At 46.7% G+C, this 23,705-nt stretch overlaps 1 protein-coding gene and 1 pseudogene across 1 annotated transcript; one reads left to right on the forward strand and one right to left on the reverse strand.

Moving 5' to 3' along the window:
• Positions 1-4,288: 4,288 nt before the first annotated feature.
• LOC141022246 (uncharacterized) lies at positions 4,289-9,752 on the reverse strand (annotated as a pseudogene).
• Positions 9,753-20,518: 10,766 nt separating this feature from the next.
• LOC141022255 (cytochrome P450 CYP94D108-like) lies at positions 20,519-22,951 on the forward strand. Its single transcript, XM_073498568.1, has one exon. It carries the CDS (start codon positions 20,735-20,737, stop codon positions 22,253-22,255), a length of 1,521 nt encoding a protein of 506 aa, XP_073354669.1. The 5' UTR covers positions 20,519-20,734; the 3' UTR covers positions 22,256-22,951.
• Positions 22,952-23,705: the final 754 nt, after the last annotated feature.

A 23,705-nucleotide genomic window follows, 5' to 3' on the forward strand; every position in this document is an offset into this window, starting at 1 on the left:
ATGATCATGTATATAGGCATCACGTCCGAGACAAGTAGACCGACTCCTGCCTGCATCTACTACTATTACTCCACACATCAACCGCTATCCAGCGTGCATCTAGAGTATTAAGTTCATAAGAACAGAGTAACGCCTTAAGCAACATGACATGATGTAGAGGGATAAATTCATGCAATATGATAAAAAAACCATCTTGTTATCCTCGATGGCAACAATACAATACGTGCCTTGCTGCCCCTACTGTCACTGGGAAAGGACACCGCAAGATTGAACCCAAAGCTAAGCACTTCTCCCATTGCAAGAAAGATCAATCTAGTAGGCCAAACCAAACTGATAATTCGAATAGACTTGCAAAGATAACCAATCATACATAAAAGAATTCAGAAGATTGAAATATTGTTCATAGATAAACTTGATCATAAACCCACAATTCATCGGTCTCAACAAACACACCACAAAATAAGATTACATCGAATAGATCTCCACGAGAGAGGGGGAGAACATTGTATTGAGATCAAAAAAGAGAGAAGAAGCCATCTAGCTAATAACTATGGACCCGAAGGTCTGAGGTAAACTACTCACACTTCATCGGAGAGGCTATGGTGTTGATGTAGAAGCCCTCCGTGATGGATGCCCCTCCGGCGGAGCTCCGGAACAGGCCCCAAGATGGGATCTCGTGGGTATAGAAGGTTGCGGCGGTGGAATTAGGTTTTTGGCTCCGTTTGATATTCTTTTTCTGCGAAACTTTGAAATAGGCAAAAAACAGCAATTCTGAGCCGGGCCTCCGGTTAATAGGTTAGTCCCAAAATAATATAAAAGTGAATAATAAAGCCCAATAATGTCCAAAACAGAAGATAATATAGCATGGAGCAATCAAAAATTATAGATACGTTGGAGACGTATCAGACCTCAAGGTGCGCGCTGCCGAGACGCAGACTTGGTTCCGCCAGGCTTGTGAGGAGATGAAGGTCGCCCAGGGTGAGCTGGCCAAGCACGACGTGGAGCTCACCATGAAGCGGCCCGACATCGAGAAGGCCCAGGAGACGGCGGAGAGCTTGGCCGCCGCAACTGAGGCCGCTCGGACCCAGCACCAGGCCACGCTGAACTCCTAGGAGGAGGACCTTGCCGCGCGTGAGAAGAAGCTTGCCGCAACGCTCCGCGGCAAGGACGAGGAGGTGGAGAAGCTCATCGTGCAGCGGACCCAAGAGCTGGAGCAGAGGCACAGAGAGGCGCTCGATGCCCAGGCTCTAGTTCACGCCGGCAGGGTGAAGGAGCTGGAGGTGGAGCGGGACGAGTTGAAGGACCAGGCCCTGAAGCTGTCCAAGTAGAAGGACACGCTCAACGGCGCCCTGACAGAGGCGCAGGACGCGGCCGTTAGTAGGGCCGAGGAGCTCTCGGAGGCCAACAACTCCATCAAAGACCTGAAGCTGAAGCTGGAGGGCCTTGAGGAGATGCTCTCAGAGGCCAGGGCTCGGGAGGAGACCCTGGCCAAGGATCTGGAGGCCGAGAAGCCGCAGCGGAAGAACGAGGCCGCCAACCACAAGGATTTTGTGGATGGCGAGAATCACTGGATCAGCCGCCTCAAGGACGTCGCCGGCAGGATCACCACGCAGCTGGCCACCGTGGGTATGCCAAACGTGAGGTACGCCCCGTTTCGCAGCACGACCTCCAACGCCAGGCTGACCCTATTCTTCGAGGGTGACCTCGGGGCCCTGGAGCAGCTCCACTCCAATCGGGCGGCCTCTCTGGCCGACGAGTCCCGGAGGCTTTGCCGGGGTGCCATGACCAAGGTCCTCACCAAGGTGGCGTACTGGAACCCCGACGTCGACTTCGACGCCGCGCTGGAGAGCTTGCGGGAGGGTGCTAACCTCGCGGCGCTCAAGGAGCGTATCATGCCCATCGTCAGCTGCATCGACGGAATCGAGAGGGTGGAGGGCCAGCGTTCGGGATTAGGCACCCCGTTTCTCATCACTGCTGCATATTCATGACCAAGACAATTTCTATCTTTAGTTAGAACCGCAGCAACAATGGATGTAATATAACTCTGCAGTACTTCTGATATTATGCATGTTACTTTCCTGTTCAATCCCCCCTTTGTATGTTCACCCTACGCTAATCGGGCAGGCTTGCCGGCGCGTAAACCCAGGGCGGCTCCTCGGGGACGGATTCCCCAATGGCCTGTCGGGTGTGCTTGCTGCCAGGCGAACCACCTTACCGCTCTCAATGCGGCCGCTCGAACTGTCGAGCTTGACTCGAGTCAGAAACGAGAGCGTTGCCAATTGCGGAAGGCTACCGTGCCGTTCTCGACGCGGCCGCTTAAGCTGTTGAGCGGACTCGAAACAGAGTAAGGGCGCTGCCAATCGCGGAAGGGCCCCCTTGCGTGCAGGTTTTCCATACATAGGGCAGGACCTTCGAGGATAATAACCTTATATAAAAAGGAAATATTTAAAGTTTGGCGTGACTTAGCTTTTCTGTCGTTGCATGGGCGTCCATCGCATCTGCAGATGGTGCCGCCAAGCTTGGTCGTCTCCCTCCTTCGAACGACGGCCACGATGGAGCCGCTACTCCGATCAGACCAGATTTCCACATCTGCGCACCCCCCACCTGGCGCGCCAAAGATGTCGAGGAAAACGACACCTATGGGATCACAGGAATCCCTACTACGGTTGACGGGGCGCGGGGTTGTGAAAAGAGCAGGTCTAACAGGAAGCACACAGATCGTTTACCCAGGTTCGGGCCGCGAGGATGCATAATACCCTAGTCCTGCTTTGGTGGATGTATTGAGTGCTCTTGTGTTCTTGAGCTAGCTACGGGGTGTAACTTGCCCAAAAGAGCCGAATCCCTCTCCTGGTCGCCTCGGGCCTCCTTTTATAGGCAAACGGGGTCGCCACAGTGGCACACATGAGGTGGAAAGGTGTACAGTGCGCGAGCTTATCGCCCGGCGTTACAAGACAAAGCGCATTAAATGCGCTACTTAGGTGTCCATTAGCTTTATTAGGGATGGGAACGAGGCCCGTCCCGTCCGTCGCCGCTCCGCCTCGCTTCAACACGCGCCTAGGCTAGCGATGCGTGCGGTGCCATGTAGGCAGGCAGGCTGCTGAGGTGGCGCGGTGGTGGAGCCTTCACAAAGATCTGCATGCCACCACGCAGGTGCTTGCTGAGTTGGCCTGGAAGCCGCATGTTGCCACACAGGTGCCTACCCAGCTGGTTGGGCTGGCAGCTGCATGCGAACGGCGGCGGAGTCTTGGTCGACGCGGGCCTGGCTGTGGCCCCGCCGATGTCCTCGACAAGGGCCTTGCCGGGGGCCCGGCAAGGGTCTTGCCGTGGCGTTGCAGTCGTCCCCGGCAAGGCGCTTGCCGGGGCTCTTGTGGATTCCCTCGGCTGGGATCTCGCCGAGTGTCGCCGTCTTCTGGTCCTCATCTGATCTCACATGTTTATGATCTTGACGAAGATTTGCATGCCACCACAGAGGCGCATCCCGAGCCCTGGTTCCAATGTAGTTGGTTGGCTGGTGTTGGAACCCACGGGCTCAAGGGTGGCCTGCTCTACTGGCATCAGGCAAGTTGCCCCGGCAAGGCTCTTGCCGGGGCCGCGGAGGCCGCCCCGGCAAGGCTCTTGCCGGGGGAGTCCACCTTGCCCCTTTGCTCTCCTGTGTTTCTGGTCTTGGCGTTGCCTCGGTTGTCTTGCGCTTCGGCTTCTCTCCGGCTTCCCTCTTCTGCCCTGCAAGGTGTGGCCGTGGCGCGCGGCTCTGACTGCCCGTGCACAAGTATAGGGTCCAAAAGAAGAGCCCCGTGCACAATTATATATATATATATATATATATATATATATATATATATATATATATATATATATACACACAGCTTGGTTAGGTGTTTAAAATATCAGCATGTATATTATGAGTAATTGAATTTTCAATAGACATGAGGGAATTCGTGGACTTCCATAATATAAGGGAAACTATAAGAATGAATAATGTTCATGTATACATATCTTTGTTTTTCTTCTTCACAAAGTTCATTCAATTATTATCAATAATATGAATTTTCATCATAATGATATACACAAATTTATAGCCCGTGCAACTGCATGAGTTGATGAATAGTATTATATAATCGGTAGTCGACACTGCAAATCTTCAAGTACCTAACTAAGGAGACGTTGATTAGGAATGGACAGTCCAAAATAATAAGTAAAGTGGAGACTTTGAACCGATGTCCGACAAAGACAAGTCGTACTAAGAATAAAAGCTGACACAACTAGCATATTATGGAAAAGTCAAGGAATGTTAAACTGCACTTATATTGTTTTCAATCTACGCGCGGTAAGACATACACTCACAACTGTCATGTGGGGCATTTAGCTTGCTTGACATAATATATATATATATTACGCACACAAATAGCTTATTAAGCAAGTAATCGAGGAATCTCAGACTTTATCTATACCATTTTCTAGCTAGACAGGCATGTAATTACCCATACTGACACCGTCATCCGGGCCTGCTAGTTGCTAATGGCAATATATACAATTGCACCACATGCACACCAGCCGGCGCCTTTGATCGCTCAGTTCATGTTTAAGTAGTGTTTGATTAGCTCCCTCTTGACCAGTTCACAAGCAGCCTCCCTCGTATTCCTTCTGGAGATCACTAGCAGGAAAAGGGGCTTTTACCCCGGTTTGTAAAGGCCTTTTGTCTCGGTTTTCGAACCGGGACTAAAGGGTCGTTACTAAAGCCCTAACCCTTTAGTCCCGGTTCTTACACGAACCGGGACAGAAGGTCCTCCACGTGGCCGCTGCTGCCAGCCCAGGCAGGGGGCCTTTGGTCCCGGTTGGTGCCACCAACCGGGACCAATAGGCAGGGCCTTTTGTTCCGGTTGGTGTCACCAACCGGGACCAATAGGCATCCACGCGTCAGCATTTCAGGGGCTGGGGTTTTTGTTTTTTTTTTGAAAGGGGGGGTGGGGGTTAATTTAGGTGTTTCATATATTGTGTTAGCTAGCTAATTAATAGAGAGAAGTGTCCTCTCTTATCTCCGTGCTTGGTCGACGCTACGTACTATATACGTATGGAGAGGACTAGACACGCTAGCTAGTAATCAAATGAAGGAAACAGAAGATCGTCATGAACATATGCATACAGAGAGAAGTGATATCGACCACCTCTCCTTCTCCGAGAGATTGGTCGAACAACAAGTTCTCGTATATCTATCCGACACTACCGGCTACATATATACAATAATTATCTCTTACAATACAATCTCCTAATTAAATTGTAAGAACACAGGGTCCATATAGTATTCTCCGTTTTCAGCGGTCACGTGGTCAAGGAAGAATGCCGCCAATTCCTCTTGAATTCCTCGCGTACGATCTGGTGCTAGGAGTTCATCCCGCTTCCGAAACATTTAATTTGAAGAAGGGGGTCAATACATATATATATGTATAAATGAAACTCAACACAAATGATGGTAATAAAATAAAATTGTGAATATTATTGCTTACGCACTTCATATTGTTCTTCAGTGTAGCCCCGCTCACAGGTCGTGTAGCGGATGGACTCGCAAACGTAGTATCCACAGTAATTATTCCTGGGTTCCTGCCACAACCACTTTACAAGAAATAGAGGTCAATCAAACTGATACGCAAGCATGCTAAATGGTATTGATGAAACTAGCACTTGAATCACTAGGAGATGCGCGGAACATGCTACTATAGTACTTACTTTCGGGTGTTTAAATTGCAGCTTCTTCGGCAGTCCCGGAGCTTTTGTGGTGAATTTTCTCCAAACCCTGCCAGACAAAGAAAACAATTACTTGATATCAGGAAATGAACAAAGTTGCTGATATGGTGGATAATGATCGATTTAACTTACTTCTCGAGCATTTGAGTCATGTTCGCATAGTCCTGGGGATCTTTTCGTCTCGAGTCTAAGACGGTTACTACTCCCTGCTCAAGCTTAATCTCTAAGAGAATATAGTGGAAGCTGTGCATGCATGCATAAGTCATCAATTACATTACCATAACCTGGACTAATAAGGGAAACCGAATATGCACAAGACAGTAACACTCACTTGAAGTTGTAAGGAAAGAGTATTATATCTTTGTTTTGATTTAATACCAACGATTGTAGCAAGTTGGCCTCGGCTTCTTTGGGATATTTTTCAACCGTATACGCATCTATGAGATTTGTGTTAATGAACCCAATATCACCGATTTGTCTTTTCTTCAATTCGGCGATCTTCAATCTGCATAATATAGTGAGGATAATTATAAATACATGCAATGAAAGAGTTGACCTATATAGAGAGACTTAATGACAGAACTAGTACTACTTACAGACAGTAGCAAGTGATCATTGTTTTATCAAGGGCCTTTTGATTGTAAAACTGGAAGAAATCCTCAAATGGAACATTCAGCAGTTCAATTCCAACGAGGTCATGCTCCGGTTTAACTCTCAGCGTCAAAGTACTCGTCCCATCAGACTCTCTGCAGGTTTTCATGTACCAATCATGTAATCTTCGCATCATCGTTGTTAGAGATGTTTCATCTTTGACGAGAGGCTTCCCGTAATGGTATTTGTATTCGTCCACCTCTATGATTTCATAATGTACATCGTCGGGCAGGTAATCTCCAAGATTGCTATAACCGGGCACCATCCTCGGATCATTAGCGACGATGTCTTTTGACACCTTGAGCGGGGGGCATGATTGGTTCGCTTGTTCGCCAAGATGGGCAATTTTTTTCCCAGCTCGTCGTTCTTTTAACCTTTGATCACTGACAGTACTTCCCGACCGCTCCGCTTCAGCATATGTCTTTGCAAGAATGCGCTCATAGTTGCCTCTCGGCGGAGACTTTGGTGGTTTTGTCAGGGCAGCCAGAGTGCGCTTTGCTTTCACCGGATCTACCTTCTCCTCCGGAGGTGGATGTTTCTTTGCTTTCACCCCTTCAAAGAAGTTTGTCACTTCGGCTCGCACGATCTTCCTGGTTTCCTCCTCGGTCCTCTCGTATGGTAACTTCTCTGGAGTCTTCAGAGAAGGACCGAATCCGTATTGCCTCCCACCTCTGGCAGCTGTACTGCTAGACGCCGGCAGCAGACAGAGCGGCTGCGGCTGTCTTCTTTCCTTGCTTACGAGGCGGAGGAGAAGGACTACGACGCGCCGAAGCAGCCGCAGCAGCGGCGGGTCTCTTCCGCCCTTGCTAACGAGGCGGAGAAGGAGGAGGCTGGCTGCTCTGGTGCGCCGGCGCAGACGGAGAAGGAGGCGGAGTGCCGCCACGCGTCGAAGAAGGAGGCTCAGTGCCCTGATCACTCGCCTGAGGAGGAGGCGGAGGAGGAGGCGGAGTGCCGCCACGCGCCGGAGAAGGAGGCTGAGTGCCCTGATCACTCGCCGGAGGAGGAGGCGGAGGAGGAGGCGGACTGCCCTTACTCGCCGGAGCCGTCCAGTTCGGAAGGTTGATGAGCTCCTTCCGCCATAGGCACGGAGTGTTCAGAGCTAAACCCAGCCGAGTCTCCCCTTCACCGGTAGGGTGGTCAAGCTGGAGGTCCTCAAATCCCTCCGTTATTTCATCCACCATCACCCTAGCATATCCTTCTGGAATCGGCCGGCAATGGTAGGTTGCGCCGGGTTCAGGAGGTAAAACAGAGCCAACAGCCACCTTGACTTTGAAGTTCTGCCATTGCGCCATAAGGGGCAATGTTGAGACTCCGTGATAGCATCCACGGGGTAGCTAGCAGGAGCCGTCAAGACATGCTCCAGCTGAAGCAGCTCGGTGGAAGCCATGCTGCTTCTCCGCTGAGATGGCGGGGTAGCTTCGGGGGTAGTTTCGGCATGTCGATTGCTGTCTCGTTCCTCTAGCGCTTGAACCCTTTCGTGCAGCTTCTGAATTTGGGTCTGCTCCATTTTCTTCCTCCTCTCCTGGCTTTTGTAACCGCCTGCGTCCGGAAAACCAGCCTTCCACGGAACGGAGCCTGGCGTGCCTCGTGTCCGTCCAGGGTGCTCAGGATTCCCGAGGGCCATTGTGAGCTCGTCGTTCTCTTTGTCTGGAACGAACGTCCCTTCCTGCGCTGCATCGATATATTGCTGAATCTTCTTGACTGGTATTCTCAAAAGCTCGTTCGTCCAAACGCACCTCCCTGATACAGGGTCCAAGGTTCCGCCAGCCCCGAAGAACCAAGTCCGGCAATGGTCTGTCCAGTTCATTGTCTGTGGTTCGATCCCTTTTTCAAGCAGATCATTCTCAGCCTTGGCCCACTTAGGCTGGGCTTTGAGGTAGCCACCTGACCCCGTGCGATGGTGAAGCTTCTTCTTCGCAGCATTCTTCTTGTTTGTCGCTAACATCTTCTTACTCTTTTCCGATGTCTTGTGGGCCACAAATGCGGGCCAGTGATCTCTGATCTTCTCATACCGGCTGATGAATTCGGGTGTCTCTTCTTTGTCGACAAACGTTTTCAGCTCATTCTTCCACCTCCTGAATAGGCCTGCCATCTTCTTAAGAGCATGAGACTTGATTAATTGCTCTTTAACTGGCTTCTCCGGATCCTCCTCTGGCGGTAGGGTGAAATTTGCCTTCAGCTCAGTCCAAAGATCATCTTTCTGCATATCATTGACATAAGACACCTCAGGGTCTTCCTTCTTAGGCTTATACCATTGGTGGATGCTGATCGGGATCTTGTCCCTAACTAGAACCCCGCACTGAGCAGCAAATGCATCCTTTGTCCGGATGGGTTCAATCGGTTGGCCGTCGCGCGCGATTGCTGTGATCTCAAACCTTTCATCCGAGCGCAACTTTCTCTTCGGGCCTCGTCTCTTTACCGCAGTTGTGCTCGATCCAGAGGGCTAGAAAAAAGAAGAAAGACGAGTGTTAATTAATATGTGTACATACCAAAACAATGAATGCATCAATTAGCTAGTCAGCAAAGGCTTAACTAATATATTTACCTGGCCGGACTCTGTTCGGTCACCGGAGCCGTCACCACGGGCTTCTTCTTGCACCACCTTTGGGTCACCGGAGCCATCATAATCATGTATTTCCTCCTCCACTCTTCGATCACCGTAGCCTGCTTCTTCACCCTGTTCTTCCAGAACATCATTGTCATTAAGATACGACAATATATGACCTCCGGCTAAGATTATGTCCCCCAACACCTCTTCTGCTTGCTCGTCTCGTTCATGCTCCATTGTTTCTGCAAATATTACAACATGGCAATTATTACACAAACATGACAGCAGGTGGTTAGTGCAAACGTAGACCTAGCTTATTTCGGGTTTGGGGTGGCCTCAGCAACGCTTCAAGGGTAGGGGCGCGGCAGGAGGGGGTAGGAGACCGACACCTTTTTTTTCTACGGTTTGGGTGTGATCGAGAGTTTTGGTCGAGCGAGAGGGCCGGGGGGTGCTCCCGTGGTATAAGTTATCATGGTCGAGAGGGGGTATAAATATCGACCGTCCATCATGTCGAAGTTATCTGGGAGGGAGTTATATATACCGACAACGATGACATACATACATGGGAAAATAATGTTATCGGGGAGGGGGTATATCGACCCCCCCCCACGTGTTGAAGTTATTGGGAGGGGGTTATATCGACAACGACAATGAACGTACATGGGAAACTAATATTATCGGGGAGGGGGTATATCGACCCCCCCTCGTGTTGAAGTTATCGGGAGAGGGGTATATCGACGACGACAGGCCCGATAAAACTTAAGAAAACGAAGAAGAAACAAAAAGAGGAGAAGAAGAAAAGGAATAGAGGAGAAGATCGAAAAAAAAGAAGAAAAAAAAAGAGGAGAAGAAGAAAGGAATAGAAGAGAAGAAGAAAAAATAGAAAAAAATTCTATTTTTTCTTCTTCTCTTCTATTCCTTTCTTCTTCTCCTCTTCTTTTTCTTCTTTTTTCCTCTTCTTATTTATTTCTCCTCTTCTTCTCCTTTCTTCCTCTTCTTATTTTCCTTTTTCCTCTCATTCATAAAAAAATGTTCAAATAGAAAATTTCGAAAAAAGTAAAGGTTTTGCCTAATGCATTGTTCATATGAATATACAAACATTTGCATATTCTACAATAATTAATATCACCAAAAAAATCTATGAACAGAAAAAATCCTAACTTTTCTAAAAATCTATCTTTTGCATATATACATGAACATATATATACACAGAGAACATATATACATACATATACACAGAGAAAATGCAAAAAAAAGATATAAAAAAAGGACATATAAACAGATATACACACATACATATACTCATACATATACATATAATTAAGCATATAAATGTGCAGAAAAAAAATGGAGGAATTAGGGGGCAGTGCCGGCCCTGACCAAGGCGACGGCGGCGCGTCGGGGCAGGGGCAGAGGCGACGGCGGCGTGGTCGGGGCAAGGGCAGAGGCGTCGGCGGCGAAGGGCGGGGCAGGGCGACGGCGACGACGGGGACGGGCCGGGGCGGCGCGCATTGGGGCAGGGGCGCGGCTGACGGCGAGGGCGCGGGCAACGGCGACGGCGACAACGGGCACGGGCAAGGGCGACGGCGACGGCGGGGGCGGCGGGCGGCGTCGGGGCAGCCTGGCGCCGTCGGGGCAGCGGGCAGCGTCGGGGCAGCCTGGCGGCGTCGGCGTCGTCGGGGCGGCAACTGCTAGGTAACTCTGAAAATTTCCTAAGTGTGAACTTATATAGCAAAGCCTTTAGTCCCGGTTCGTGGCACCAACCGGGACTAAAGGTAGGCATTAGTCCCGGTTGGTGCCACCAACCGCGACCAAAGACCTCTTTTCAGCAGCGCAAAGGGCGGAAAGCGGCGGCCTTTGGTCCCGGTTGGTGGCACCAACCGGGACTAAAGGGGGGGCATTGGTCCCGGTTGGTGCCACGAACCGGGACCAATGCCCCCTTTAGTCCCGGTTGGTGGCACCAACCGGGACCAAAGGCCTCTTGCTGCCCGCGTCGCGGCCAAAAGTTTAGTCCCACCTCGCTAGTTGAGAAGGGCTCGGAGTGGTTTATAAGCCCCGCTGCGGCTGCTGTATCGAACTCCTCTCTATAGCAGGCTTCTAGGCCTAACTTTGGCGCGCTGCCCGTTGAGCCCTCTAGCCCTTCTGGGCCTGTATTTGCAAACCCGAGGGTTGGAGGGCCCAGCGGTCAACGCCCCAACAATTTTTTTTGCTGTATTTAGTTTTTTTGTTTTCTTTTTTGCTTTATTTATTTTGTTTTGTTTCTACTTACAACAAAAAACTTATTTATTTTATTTTATTTTGTTTCTAATTACTTATTTATTTTACTTTATGATAATTCTTTTCGCTATTAAAGTTTCTATCAAAAAAAGTTTTTTGTGAAATTTTTTTTGCTGTATTTAGTTTTTTTGTTTTCTTTTTTGCTTTATTTATTTTGTTTTGTTTCTACTTACAACAAAAAACTTATTTATTTTATTTTATTTTGTTTCTAATTACTTATTTATTTTACTTTATGATAATTCTTTTCGCTATTAAAGTTTCTATCAAAAAAAGTTTTTTGTGAAAATTCTTTTTGCTGTATTTAGTTTTTTTGTTTTCTTTTTTGCTTTATTTATTTTGTTTTGTTTCTACTTACAACAAAAAACTTATTTATTTTATTTTATTTTGTTTCTAATTACTTATTTATTTTACTTTATGATAATTCTTTTTGCTATTAATGTTTCTATCAAAAAAAGTTCTTTATGAAAATTCTTTTTGCTTTTAATGATTTTGAACAGAAAATACTTCGATAATTTTAGTTGCATCAATTTTATATGATTTTAGTTTCAATAATAATAGAGGTTTCTTATAATTTTTTGAACAGAAAATACTTTGTTAATTTTAGTTTCATAAATTTTATTAAAGTTTATTTTATTTTGTCGGAACACATGTCCGGAGTTGTAATAAGTTATTAAAAATAAAAAAGAGGCGCAATGCTCGTTGATTTGCTTCAAGCCTTTCAGAATAGTGTAGACTGCACTGCACATAGCTCCATGCAGTCTACCTTATTCCTCAAGGCTTAAAGCTAAGCAACGTGAGCATTGTGCCTCTTCTTCATCGTCTCTGCACTCAGGGCTTATAAACCGCTCCTAGTGCCTCTCAGCTAGCGAGTGGGACTAAAAAACTGCTTAGTAAGAAACTCTAGCCACGAACCGGTACTAAAGGTGCTCGTGGGGCCACAGCCTCATTACTAGATGCACTTCGTGTACAAAACGGACAATGGTATCATACTCGTCTGTTACAAAGTTGGCATGGTATCATCATAATAGTTGCGGGAGAAAGTCTTCACTTTTTCTTCGCTTGTGTCATTTGCTTATGCGCCGTAACCATGGATAATCTTCATCGTTTATCAGGATGCTTGGGTCAGCCTTGACTTTGAAGGAAGGAATTTCATGAAACTTTTCATAATCTTCAGACATGTTTGTCTTTCCCTCCACTCCCTCAATGTCGCTTTTTCCTGAAAGAACTATGTGGCGCTTTGGCTCATCGTATGATGTATTCGCTTCCTTATCTTTTCTTTTCCTCGGTCTGGTAGACATGTCCTTCACATAGATAACCTGTGCCACATCATTGGCTAGGACGAATGGTTCGTCAGTGTACCCAAGATTGTTCAGATCCACTGTTGTCATTCCGTACTGTGGGTCTACCTATACCACGCCTCCTGACAGATTGACCCATTTGCACTTAAACAAAGGGACCTTAAAATCATGTCCATAGTCAAGTTCCCATATGTCCATTATGTAACCATAATATGTGTCCTTTCCCCTCTCGGTTGCTGCATCAAAGCGGACACCGCTGTTTTGGTTGGTGCTCTTTTGATCTTGGGCAATCGTGTAAAATGTATTCCCATTTATCTCGTATCCTTTGTAAGTCAATACAGTCGAAGATGGTCCCCTGGACAACGAGTACAACTCATCGCAAACAGTGGTGTCACCTCTGAGACGTGTTTCCAACCAACTGCTAAAAGTCCTGATGTGTTCACATGTAATCCAGTCGTCACACTGCTCCAGGTGTTTGGAGCGCAGACTGTTCTTGTGTTCATCGACATACGGGGTCACCAAGGTAGAGTTCTGTAGAACTGTGTAGTGTGCTTGAGACCAAGAATATCCGTCCCTGCATATTATTGAGTCCCCTCCAAGCGTGCCTTTTCCAGTCAGTCTCCCCTCATACCGCGATTTAGGGAGACCTATCTTCTTAAGGCCAGGAATGAATTCAACACAAAACCCAATGACATCCTCTGTTTGATGGCCCATGGAGATGCTTCCTTCTGGCCTAGCGCGGTTAAGGACATATTTCTTTAGGACTCCCATGAACCTCTCAAAGGGGAACATATTGTGTAGAAATACGGGCCCCAGAATGACAATCTCGTCGACTAGATGTAGGACGTGCGTCATGATATTGAAGAAGGATGGTGGGAATACCAGCTCGAAACTGACAAGACATTGCGCCACATCACTCCTTAGCCTTGGTATGATTTCTGGATCGATCACCTTCTGAGAGATTGCATTGAGGAATGCACATAGCTTCACAATGGCTAATCGGACGTTTTCCGGTAGAAGCCCCCTCAATGCAACCGGAAGAAGTTGCGTCATAATCACGTGGCAGTCATGAGACTTTAGGTTCTGGAACTTTTTTTTGGCATATTTATTATTCCCTTTATATTCGACGAGAAGCCAGTCGGGACCTTCATACTGAGCAGGCATTCAAAGAAGATTTCTTTCTCTTCTTTCGTAAGAGCGTAGCTGGCACGACCTTCATACTGCTTCGGAGGCATGGCGTCTTTTTCGTGCAAACGTTGCAGGTCCTCCCGTGCCTCAGGTGTATCTTTTGTCTTCCCATACACGCCCAAGAAGCCTAGCAGGTTCACGCAAAGGTTCTTCGTCACGTGCATCACATCGATTGAAGAGCGGACCTCTAGCTCTTTCCAGTAGGGTAGGTCCCAAAATATAGATTTCTTCTTCCACATGGGTGCGTGTCCCTCAGTGTCATTCGGAACAGCTAGTCCGCCGGGACCCTTTCCAAAGATTACATGTAAATCATTGACCATAGCAAGTACGTGATCACCGGTACGCATGGCGGGCTTCTTCCGGTGATCTGCCTCGCCTTTGAAATGCTTGCCTTTCTTTCGACATTGATGGTTGGTCGGAAGAAATCGACGATGCCCCAGGTACACATTCTTCCTGCATTTGTCCAGGTATATACTTTCGATGTCAGCTAAACAGTGCGTGCATGCGTGGTATCCCTTGTTTGTCTGTCCTGAAAGGTTACTGAGAGCATGCTAATCATTCATGGTTACAAACAGCAATGCATGCACGTCAAATTCCTCCTGTCTGTGCTCATCCCACACACGTACACCGTTTCCATTCCACAGCTGTAAAAGTTCTTCAACTAATGGCCTTAGGTACACATCAATGTTGTTGCCGGGTTGCTTAGGGCCTTGGATGAGAACTGGCATCATAATGAACTTCCGCTTCATGCACATCCAAGGAGGAAGGTTATACATACATAGAGTCACGGGCCAGGTGCTGTGATTGCTGCTCTGCTCCCCGAAATGATTAATGCCATCCGCGCTTAAACCAAACCATACGTTCCTTGGGTCAGCTGCAAACTCAGCCCAGTACTTTCTCTCGATTTTTCTCCACTGCGACCCGTCAGCGGGTGCTCTCAACTTCCCGTCTTTCTTACGGTCCTCACTGTGCCATCGCATCAACTTGGCATCCTCTTCGTTTCTGAACAGATGTTTCAACCGTGGTATTATAGGAGCATACCACATCACCTTCGCAGGAACCCTCTTCCTGGGGGCTCGCCGTCAACATCACCAGGTTCATCTTGTCTGATCTTATACCGCAATGCACCGCATACCGGGCATGCGTTCAGATCCTTGTACGCACCGCAGTAGAGGATGCAGTCATTAGGGCATGCATGTATCTTCTGCACCTCCAATCCTAGAGGGCATACGACCTTCTTTGCTGCGTATGTACTGTCGGGCAATTCGTTATCCTTTGGAAGCTTCTTCTTCAATATTTTCAATAGCTTCTCAAATCCTTTGTCAGGCACAGCATTCTCTGCCTTCCACTGCAGCAATTCCAGTACGGTACCGAGCTTTGTGTTGCCATCTTCGCAATTGGGGTACAACCCTTTTTTGTGATCCTCTAACATGCGATCGAACTTCAGCTTCTCCTTTTGACTTTCGCATTGCGTCCTTGCATCGACAATGACCCGGCAGAGATCATCATCATCGGGCACTGGTTCCTCTTGATCTTCAGCAGCTTCCCCCCTTGCAGCATCATTGGGCACATCGTCTGGTTCCTCTTGATCTTCAGCAGCTTCCCCCGTTGCAGCATCACCGTCTTCAGGGGGCACATAGTTGTCATCGTCCTCTTCTTCTTCGCCGTCTTCCATCATAACCCCTATTTCTCCGTGCCTCGTCCAAACATTATAGTGTGGCATGAAACCCTTGTAAAGCAGGTGGGTGTGAAGGATTTTCCGGTCAGAGTAAGACTTCGTATTCCCACATATAGGGCATGGACAACACATAAAACCATTCTGCTTGTTTGCCTCAGCCACTTCGAGAAAATCATGCACGCCCTTAATGTACTCGGAGGTGTGTCTGTCAACGTACATCCATTGCCGGTTCATCTGCGTGCATTATATATAATTAAGTGTGTCAAAAACCATTACAGAACATCATTAATAGATAATTAAGTGACCAAATTAATAGAAGTTCATCATCACATTAAAACCAAAGTACATACATAGTTCTCATCTAACAACATATGTATAGCTCTCCAGAGCATCTAATTAATTAAACCATACATTGAAACTATGTAAAACATTTCAATGCGAAAACAAATGTGATCATAATCGCAACCAAGGTAACAATTGATCCAACGGCATAATGATACCAAGCCTCGGTATGAATGGCATATTTTCTAATCTTTCTAATCTTCAAGCGCATTGCATCCATCTTGATCTTGTGATCATCGACGACATCCGCAACATGCAACTCCAATATCATCTTCTCCTCCTCAATTTTTTTTATTTTTTCCTTCAAGTAATTGTTTTCTTCTTCAACTAAATTTAACCTCTCGACAATAGGGTCGGTTAGAATTTCCGGTTCAACCACCTCGTAGATAAATAAAATCTATGTCACGTTGGTCGGTATATTTGTCATAAACAATAAATGAACCAAATAGTTATAAAAAGATAATATATACCACATCCGAATCATAGACAGGACGAGGGCCGACGGGGGCAGATACCAAAACCATCGCACTATGTAATAAGAAGGAATAATAAAAGTAACAAAATTAGACAAGTAACTATCTAAAGTAATAATTTTTTCCTTTCAGAAAGAAGATAAGAACAAGAGGCTCACCACTGTGGTGCTGGCGACGAGATCGGCGCGGGCGATCGACGGCGGTGAAGACGGGGACGGGACGTGACGGACCGCTAAACCTAGACAAATCTCGGGGAAAATGGAGCTCGGAGGTCGAGTTTCGAGAGGAGAAAGATTAACTAGTGTGGCTCAGACATTTCATCGAACACCTCATGTGCATAGGAGGTGAGCTAGAGCACCCAAATGCCCTCCCCTCGTCGGCCAGAAAAAACAGAGCACTGTGGAGTGCTCTGCTGTGGCGATGGGGTATATATAGGGAACTCTTTGGTCCCGGTTCGTGGCACCAACCGGGACTAAAGGCCTTTGGTCCCGGTTCGTGCCACGAACCGGGACCAATGCCCCCTTTAGTCCCGGTTGGTGGCACCAACCGGGACCAAAGGCCTTGTGCTGCCCCGCGTCAAAAGTTTAGTCCCACCTCGCTAGTTGAGAGAGCTCGAGAGTGGTTTATAAGCGCTGCTGCGCCCACCCTCTCGAGCTCCTCTCAACTGCAGGCTTTCGGGCCTAACCATTCTCTTTGCGTGTGGCGCCTACTGGGCCTTCTGCGGTCCCGAATCGTGGCCCACGGACGAGTTTCAAGTCGTATTCAGGCCGTGGTGGCCCAGTAGGTGGCATAATTTTTTTCTCTGTTTTTTGTTTTCTCTTTTGCTTTATTTGTTTTGTTTTGTTTCTACTTACAACAAAAAACTTATTTATTTTATTTCTAATTACTTATGTATTTTACTTTAATTATTTTATTTTTATTTATTTTACTGCTGCTATTTTTATTTATTTTACTGCTGCTTTTTTATTTAATTTATTAAGGTTTATTTATTTTAGTTACTATAGTTTATTTTATTTTATTTTATTAAGGTTTTTTTATTTTATTTTATTTTATTAAGGTTTATTTATTTTATTTACTATAAAAAAATGAACATAGATGCGCTTATAGAGGAAATTAAACCTAAATTCATAATAAATTTCTATGAAATTTACTGTGAATTTAGGTCAAATTCCCTGTATAAGGGCATCTATTTTCACTTTAAGAGGAGCACAACAAGGCAGAGAGGGACGGACTTATAAACTGGTGTGAGCGCCCTTCGGTTGGCGAGGTGGGACTAAACACTGGCCGCAACTAGGACCAGCCCTTTAGTCCCGGTTTGTGGTATGAACCGGGACTAAAGGGTGGTGGGCCAGGAGCGTGGCCCATTGGTCCCGGTTTGTCCCACCAACCGGGACCAATGCCCCCACGAGGCCCGGCAGGCCCCTGGCCGCACGAACCGGGACCAATGCTCACATTAGTCCCGGTTCGTGACTGAACCGGGACTAATGTGAATATTGCCCTGTGACCAAAGCCCAGTTTTCTACTAGTGAGAGAAGGTCCAAAGGAAACAGTAGCACAAAGCGTCGACAACCATTAATTTGTCTTTCTGGCCATGTTGACCTATCAATAAGGCCCTCTCCAGTGCTTCACCGTATACATGTGCTAAGCATTGCCACATATGCGAAAAATCTGATGTGGCAAGATAGTTAAGAGGAGAGAGAGAGGAGTCTGGTAATCCCACAAAGAACCACCAAGCACGCGGATATATGCAAAACACTTAAATGAGAGAAGTTTACCTATGCATGGAAGAGTTTTGTTGTCAAACAATTAAATGAAGGAAGCTTTGTATCATCAAACCAAGCACATATGCGTTGGGGACTTTAGTTGCTATAAACATTTTAATGCAGCTAGCACTCCATCTAAGCACCTGTACATTGGAATAGGCCTGAGTTGCCAAGCAGAGAAGACCTTCTGGCAACCAATAATCGACCTGGGGCTCCGGTATGATTGAATATCTATAACGTATGAAACTCACGTGGGTGTCCTGTGTGTGTAGCACTACTAACATTGCAGCCCCACGACATTCCTGGGAGTCCTTCAAGGATATCAGATATTGCTTGAAATTGATTTAGTGATCTAAAAAAACTTATATTAGTTTAGAGATGGAGTACTTCATAGATGCCTCCTCCAGCCACTTTGACAGTAAACAAATGTTTCTGACTCTCATATCAGTGAAGCCCACACCACCATAATCTTTAGGGGTGCATAGGTGTTCCCATCTGACCATGTGAAATTTCTTCTTCTTAATCCCAGTAGAAGTTATTTCTTATTGTATCAGCTTTTTTCTATATTTTGACAGGCAAAGTGTAGCAAACAAGAAGGTACATACGGACATTTGATAAACATGCATTGATCAATATATCTCTTCCTCCATAAGAGAAATGTTTGCATTGCCAGGAGTCCAACTTCTTTTCTACCTTTTAATGAAAAAAATCATTAGAAGAGATCTTGTCTTTGCTGATTGGTAATCCCAGATATTAATTTTTTTTTTGAAATTTGCCTATCTCCCAGTTGTATGAGCTACCCTCTGCTCCTCCTCTATACTCAACCCTACTGTGAAAATATCACTCTTCAAGTAATTGAATTTCATGCCAGACATTTCCTCTAAACATTAGAGAAGTATATAGAATCCAGTAATAGACTCCATGTCATTATGCAAAAAAAGAAAGTTGATTAGTAATAAACAACACAAAATAATATGTACCAATGGAGACCTGAATCCATGGATGATGAAGGTAAGCCATGGAGAGAGGAAAAACCGACACAACTAGATAATTAGGTAATTGATCAAGGAAAGCGAGAATGTATTCATACTATTTTATAGCTATTCATGACATGTAAGTATGTACAGTCATATCTTCATATCCGGTGGCTAGCTTGCTTGAAATAATATAACAACGGTAGTCTAAGTCCCAATATGCGAGTACCTAGCTAATTATAAGGTTAATTTAGATAGGAAAGGACACTAAAAATAATTACACGTCAACACTTAAATCGATACACGACTAACATAAGTCGTATGGAGAATATGGCACAACTAGCTGATATTGGAATTAGTCAAGGAATTCTAGATTGTACCGATACATTTTCTAGCTAGGCACGTACGTAAGACATATATACTCACATAGTCACACCTCTGGGGCGGCTAAGTTGCTTGAAATAATATATAATCTGTAGTCAAAGCCGCAAATATCCTGGCTGCTGAGCAAAGGACGAAGGGAAGCCACTAGGAGAGAGAGAGAGAGAGCCAACACAACTAAATAATTAAGTAAACCAGAATGTATTTCTATTATTTTATAGCTTTTCAAGACATGAAATAATATGAAAACGGTAGTCTAAGTCCCAAATATGCAATGACCTAATTAAGGTTAATTTAGTTCCGAATGCACACTCAGAAACAAAAAGTACACATGAACACTTAAATTGATACATGACTTACATCAGTCGTAGGGCGAATATGGCAAAACTAGTTGATACTGGAATTAGTCGAGGAATGCTAGTGTACCGATACATTTTCCAACTAGACACGTAAGACATACCCATACTCACACGTTGGGGGCGGCTATGTGGCTTAAGTAATACATAATCAATAGTCAATATCGCAAATATGCTGGTAGCTAATTGAGGTCAGCTGATTAGGAATAGACACTCCTAAATAATAAATACAAATGGAGGCTTGAATCGATGGAGGATGACGACAGGTCATAGAGACAATAAAAGCCGGCACAACTAGCATATTAACAAAGTAATCGAGGAATTTCAAACTGCACTTATATCGTTTTCTATCTAGGCACATAAGAAGTATACTCACACGTCATATGTGGCGGCTAGCTTGACATAACATACTCATTCCGTCCTATAATATAAGAGCATTTTTAATACTAGTGTAGTCACTGGATCATGTTGGTAACCCAAAGAACCGTATTAAAGTTCGCTCACCAAGATTTTTTCTAGCATAAAATAATAATTTATTGAAACGCCATCGGCATTCCTTTTCAAAAAGTTGATTTATAAAATATTAACTTGTATTGAAATACCATGGCCAGCCATTAAAATGTTAGGTATGAACTATCCTATCACATAAAATAATGATTTTACATTAAATGGTCTACAAATTTTTACCCTAAATACAAACAAACATCATATCTTTGCAAGGAGTATTAATGAATTAGTGATTTAGTAAATAATTGATTGAAAGGGTTACTCTAGAATAAACCGTAAGCTAGAGGATAGAATTGATGGATGGATCGCAGCTAGGTACTAGCTTAATTAGTTCTTTTTTAGGGGGGAAGGTAGCTTAATTAGCTGCTACTGTGTTGAGCTTCTTTCTTTGTTTCTAGCTCGCTTTGCATCACGAATTAGTGAATTGATTGATGCTTTAGGGCCTAAACGAGCGACGACCCGGGAAGGAAAAGAAGGTACACCTCTCGGTTCGGGGCCTTACATATACTCCTCCATCCATCCAACTCATATAGCCATAGTTCAACACCAGAAGAACAAGATGCTCCTGCTCCTGCTGCTTCCTACCATACTCTACATTTCCCACCGCATCGTGCGGCGTACTCTGGCCAAGAAGAAGCCGAGCAGCCATGGCCTCACTAGCCACCCGCTGCTCGGCCATCTCTACGCGTTCCTCAAGAACCGCCACCGCTTCCTCGACTGGTCGACCGACCTCATCATCGGCAGCCCGGAGAGGAGGATGGGCTTCTGGATTCCCGGGATGATCACCTGCATCATCACGGGCAACCCGGCCGACGTCGAGCACGTCCTGCGCACCAATTTCGCCAACTACCCCAAAGGCGACAGCACCATCCCCGTCATGGGCGACTTCCTCGGCCACGGCATCTTCAACTCCGACGGGGAGCAATGGCTCTGGCAGCGCAAGAGCGCCAGCCGTCAGTTCACCACGCACTCGCTCCGCGGTTTCGTCATCGATTCCGTGCAGTCCGAGGTCAGAAACAGGCTGCTGCCGTTGCTGCGACGCGCGGGGGCCAGCGGCGGCCACAAGGTTCTCGACATGCAGGACGTGCTCGAGCGATTCGCGTTCGATACCGTCTGCATGATCTCCTTCGGCCACGACCCGTGCTCCCTCGCCGACGACGGTGTCTTGACAGACGGCAAGTCAGACTTCATGCGTGCCTTCATCGAGGCGCAAGAACTCACCGTTAAGCGGTGGCTGGAGGTCACCTGGAAGATCAAGAGGTGGCTCGATGTCGGCAAAGAGCGCCGCCTGAGGAAGGCCATCGCCAACGTACATGGGTTCGCCATGGACATCGTCCGCGCCCGCCGTCAAAGCTCGTCTGGGAATAACAACAGAGGCGACCTTCTGTCAAGGCTCGTGGCGAGCGGCGATCACGGCAACGAGGCGCTCCGGGACATCGTCCTCAGTTTCCTGCTCGCTGGCCGCGAGACGACATCCTCGGCGCTGACGTGGTTCTTCTGGCTCGTGTCGTCCCGACCGAACGTTGTCGCACGCATCGCCGACGAGGTCCGCTCGGTTCGGTTCACAACGGGCACCCACCCTGGCGATCCATTCACGTTCGATGATCTCCGGAGCATGCAGTACCTGCACGCCGCGCTCACCGAGTCGATGAGGCTCTACCCACCGGTGGCGATTGACTCCTCCGAGACATGTGCGGCAGATGACACGCTCCCTGATGGCACGCACGTCGGTGCCGGCTGGTCCATCACATACAATGCGTACGCCATGGGGCGGCTCGCCACGATATGGGGCACAGACTGCGCCGAGTTCAAGCCCGAGCGGTGGCTCGACGACGATGGGGCTTTCCGGCCGGTGAGCCCGTTCCTGTACACGGTGTTCCACGCCGGACCGAGGACGTGCCTTGGGAAGGAGATGGCATACGTGCAGATGAAGTCCATTGTCGCCAGTGTTCTCGAAGAATTTGTGGTCGACGTCATGGCCGATAAGGCCGGCGGCGGCGTGCCAGAGCACGCGCTTTCGATAACCCTGAGGATGAAGGGTGGCTTGCCTGTCCAAATAAGGAGAAGGCTGGAAGCCTAGGACGACCAGCAAGCTGCTGGAATGCTGCTGAATGTTCACGGCACCCTATCACGTGGTAGTAATGCTTGCATGCGCTGAGGGCGCTGCGCTCGTTGTGTTGTGTAACTACCTTGTGAGTGACAGTGAGTCGATAAAATATAATATATCTATACCTATCAATAAATAAAGGATGTAATATTTATGGTCTCGTCTTCGTACGCTCGCTACTCTGCCGCACTCCATGCAGTTTCCTGTTTTGTTACATGATCGATGGAAAGTTTGTCCCTAGCTTATCAAGCTGACCGCTTGGTTGTTACGTGATCGATCGGCTGTACTCCCTCCATTTATTTATACAAGGCCGATATGAAATATACGTTTTACATCTATGCAAGTCACCAATGATAATTGAGAAAAGAATTAATGATATTTTCTCATACTAGCAATCTATTTAATACAATCGACACTTTCTCTCATGACGGATCCAATGGACACTTTCTCGCCCGACATCGATCCGATCATCCTCGCTCTCTGGTGCGGCATGTAGCCCCAATTGCTGCTCCACGAAGGTGTTTTGCCGGATGAGTATCGCGATCTCCATGAGCCTCTCTTTGTCCCGTCTGCGTGTCGCTGCACCGTTCACCTTCCTGTCCGTGTTTCCAGTGGGCTCGTTCGTTGGTGCTCAACCTCCAATGAAGCCAGCACCAACACACCCACGTGTCTAGCTAGAGAGGCTTGATGACATCCATCCAAATGGATGCGTGGTGTACGTCTCTTTTGCAAGCTGCAAGTCATTGACCGTGCAACAAATGGCCGACCTCACTGCAGGATTGGAAGCGAGCAGCCACCGATTCCTTTCGGTCGTGAGGATGCATGGCAACGACGGAGACAACACAAACCCATTGGCGTGGTTCCCATAGGCTTCCTGCAGAGGATCGAGGACATGGGGTGACAATGGCAATGAAGCCAAGCCTTCCTCAGCAACACGTTCACTTGTTCCCCATCAGATCCAGAATAATTTTCATAATCTACGGCTTTGTAAGCTCTCGCAGATGGTGCCCTTGCAAACAGAAGTGTGTAATGCATGTGTTTTAAGGCCATTTTGGAAGTGTTGGAACATGAAACACTTGCTAGCAGATAAAGCTTGGCAACTGATATTCAGTTGGCCTTATATTATTCTTTACTTTCTAAAGAAAGGTATTATTCTATACACACTCCTCAAAGAAAAATAATGTTTTGGCAAGGTACATGCGCAATCTACTTATTATGATTCCATATGTATATATATATATATATAAAAATTTACTTTAAACTTTATAGGTCGGGCGTGCATGCAAGGTCAGAAGAAATTTCCTAGTCACTAACGGACATCTGGTAACCTACTAATTAAACCTTAGTTTATTATTCACCAATTTGTTTTGTTGATGTAAATAAATGTACGATGTCCTTGTAAGTTTAATCTCTCAACAATATT

The sequence above is a fragment of the Aegilops tauschii genome, chromosome 5 (assembly GCF_002575655.3).
Source record: "Aegilops tauschii subsp. strangulata cultivar AL8/78 chromosome 5, Aet v6.0, whole genome shotgun sequence".
NCBI lineage: Eukaryota > Viridiplantae > Streptophyta > Magnoliopsida > Poales > Poaceae > Aegilops > Aegilops tauschii.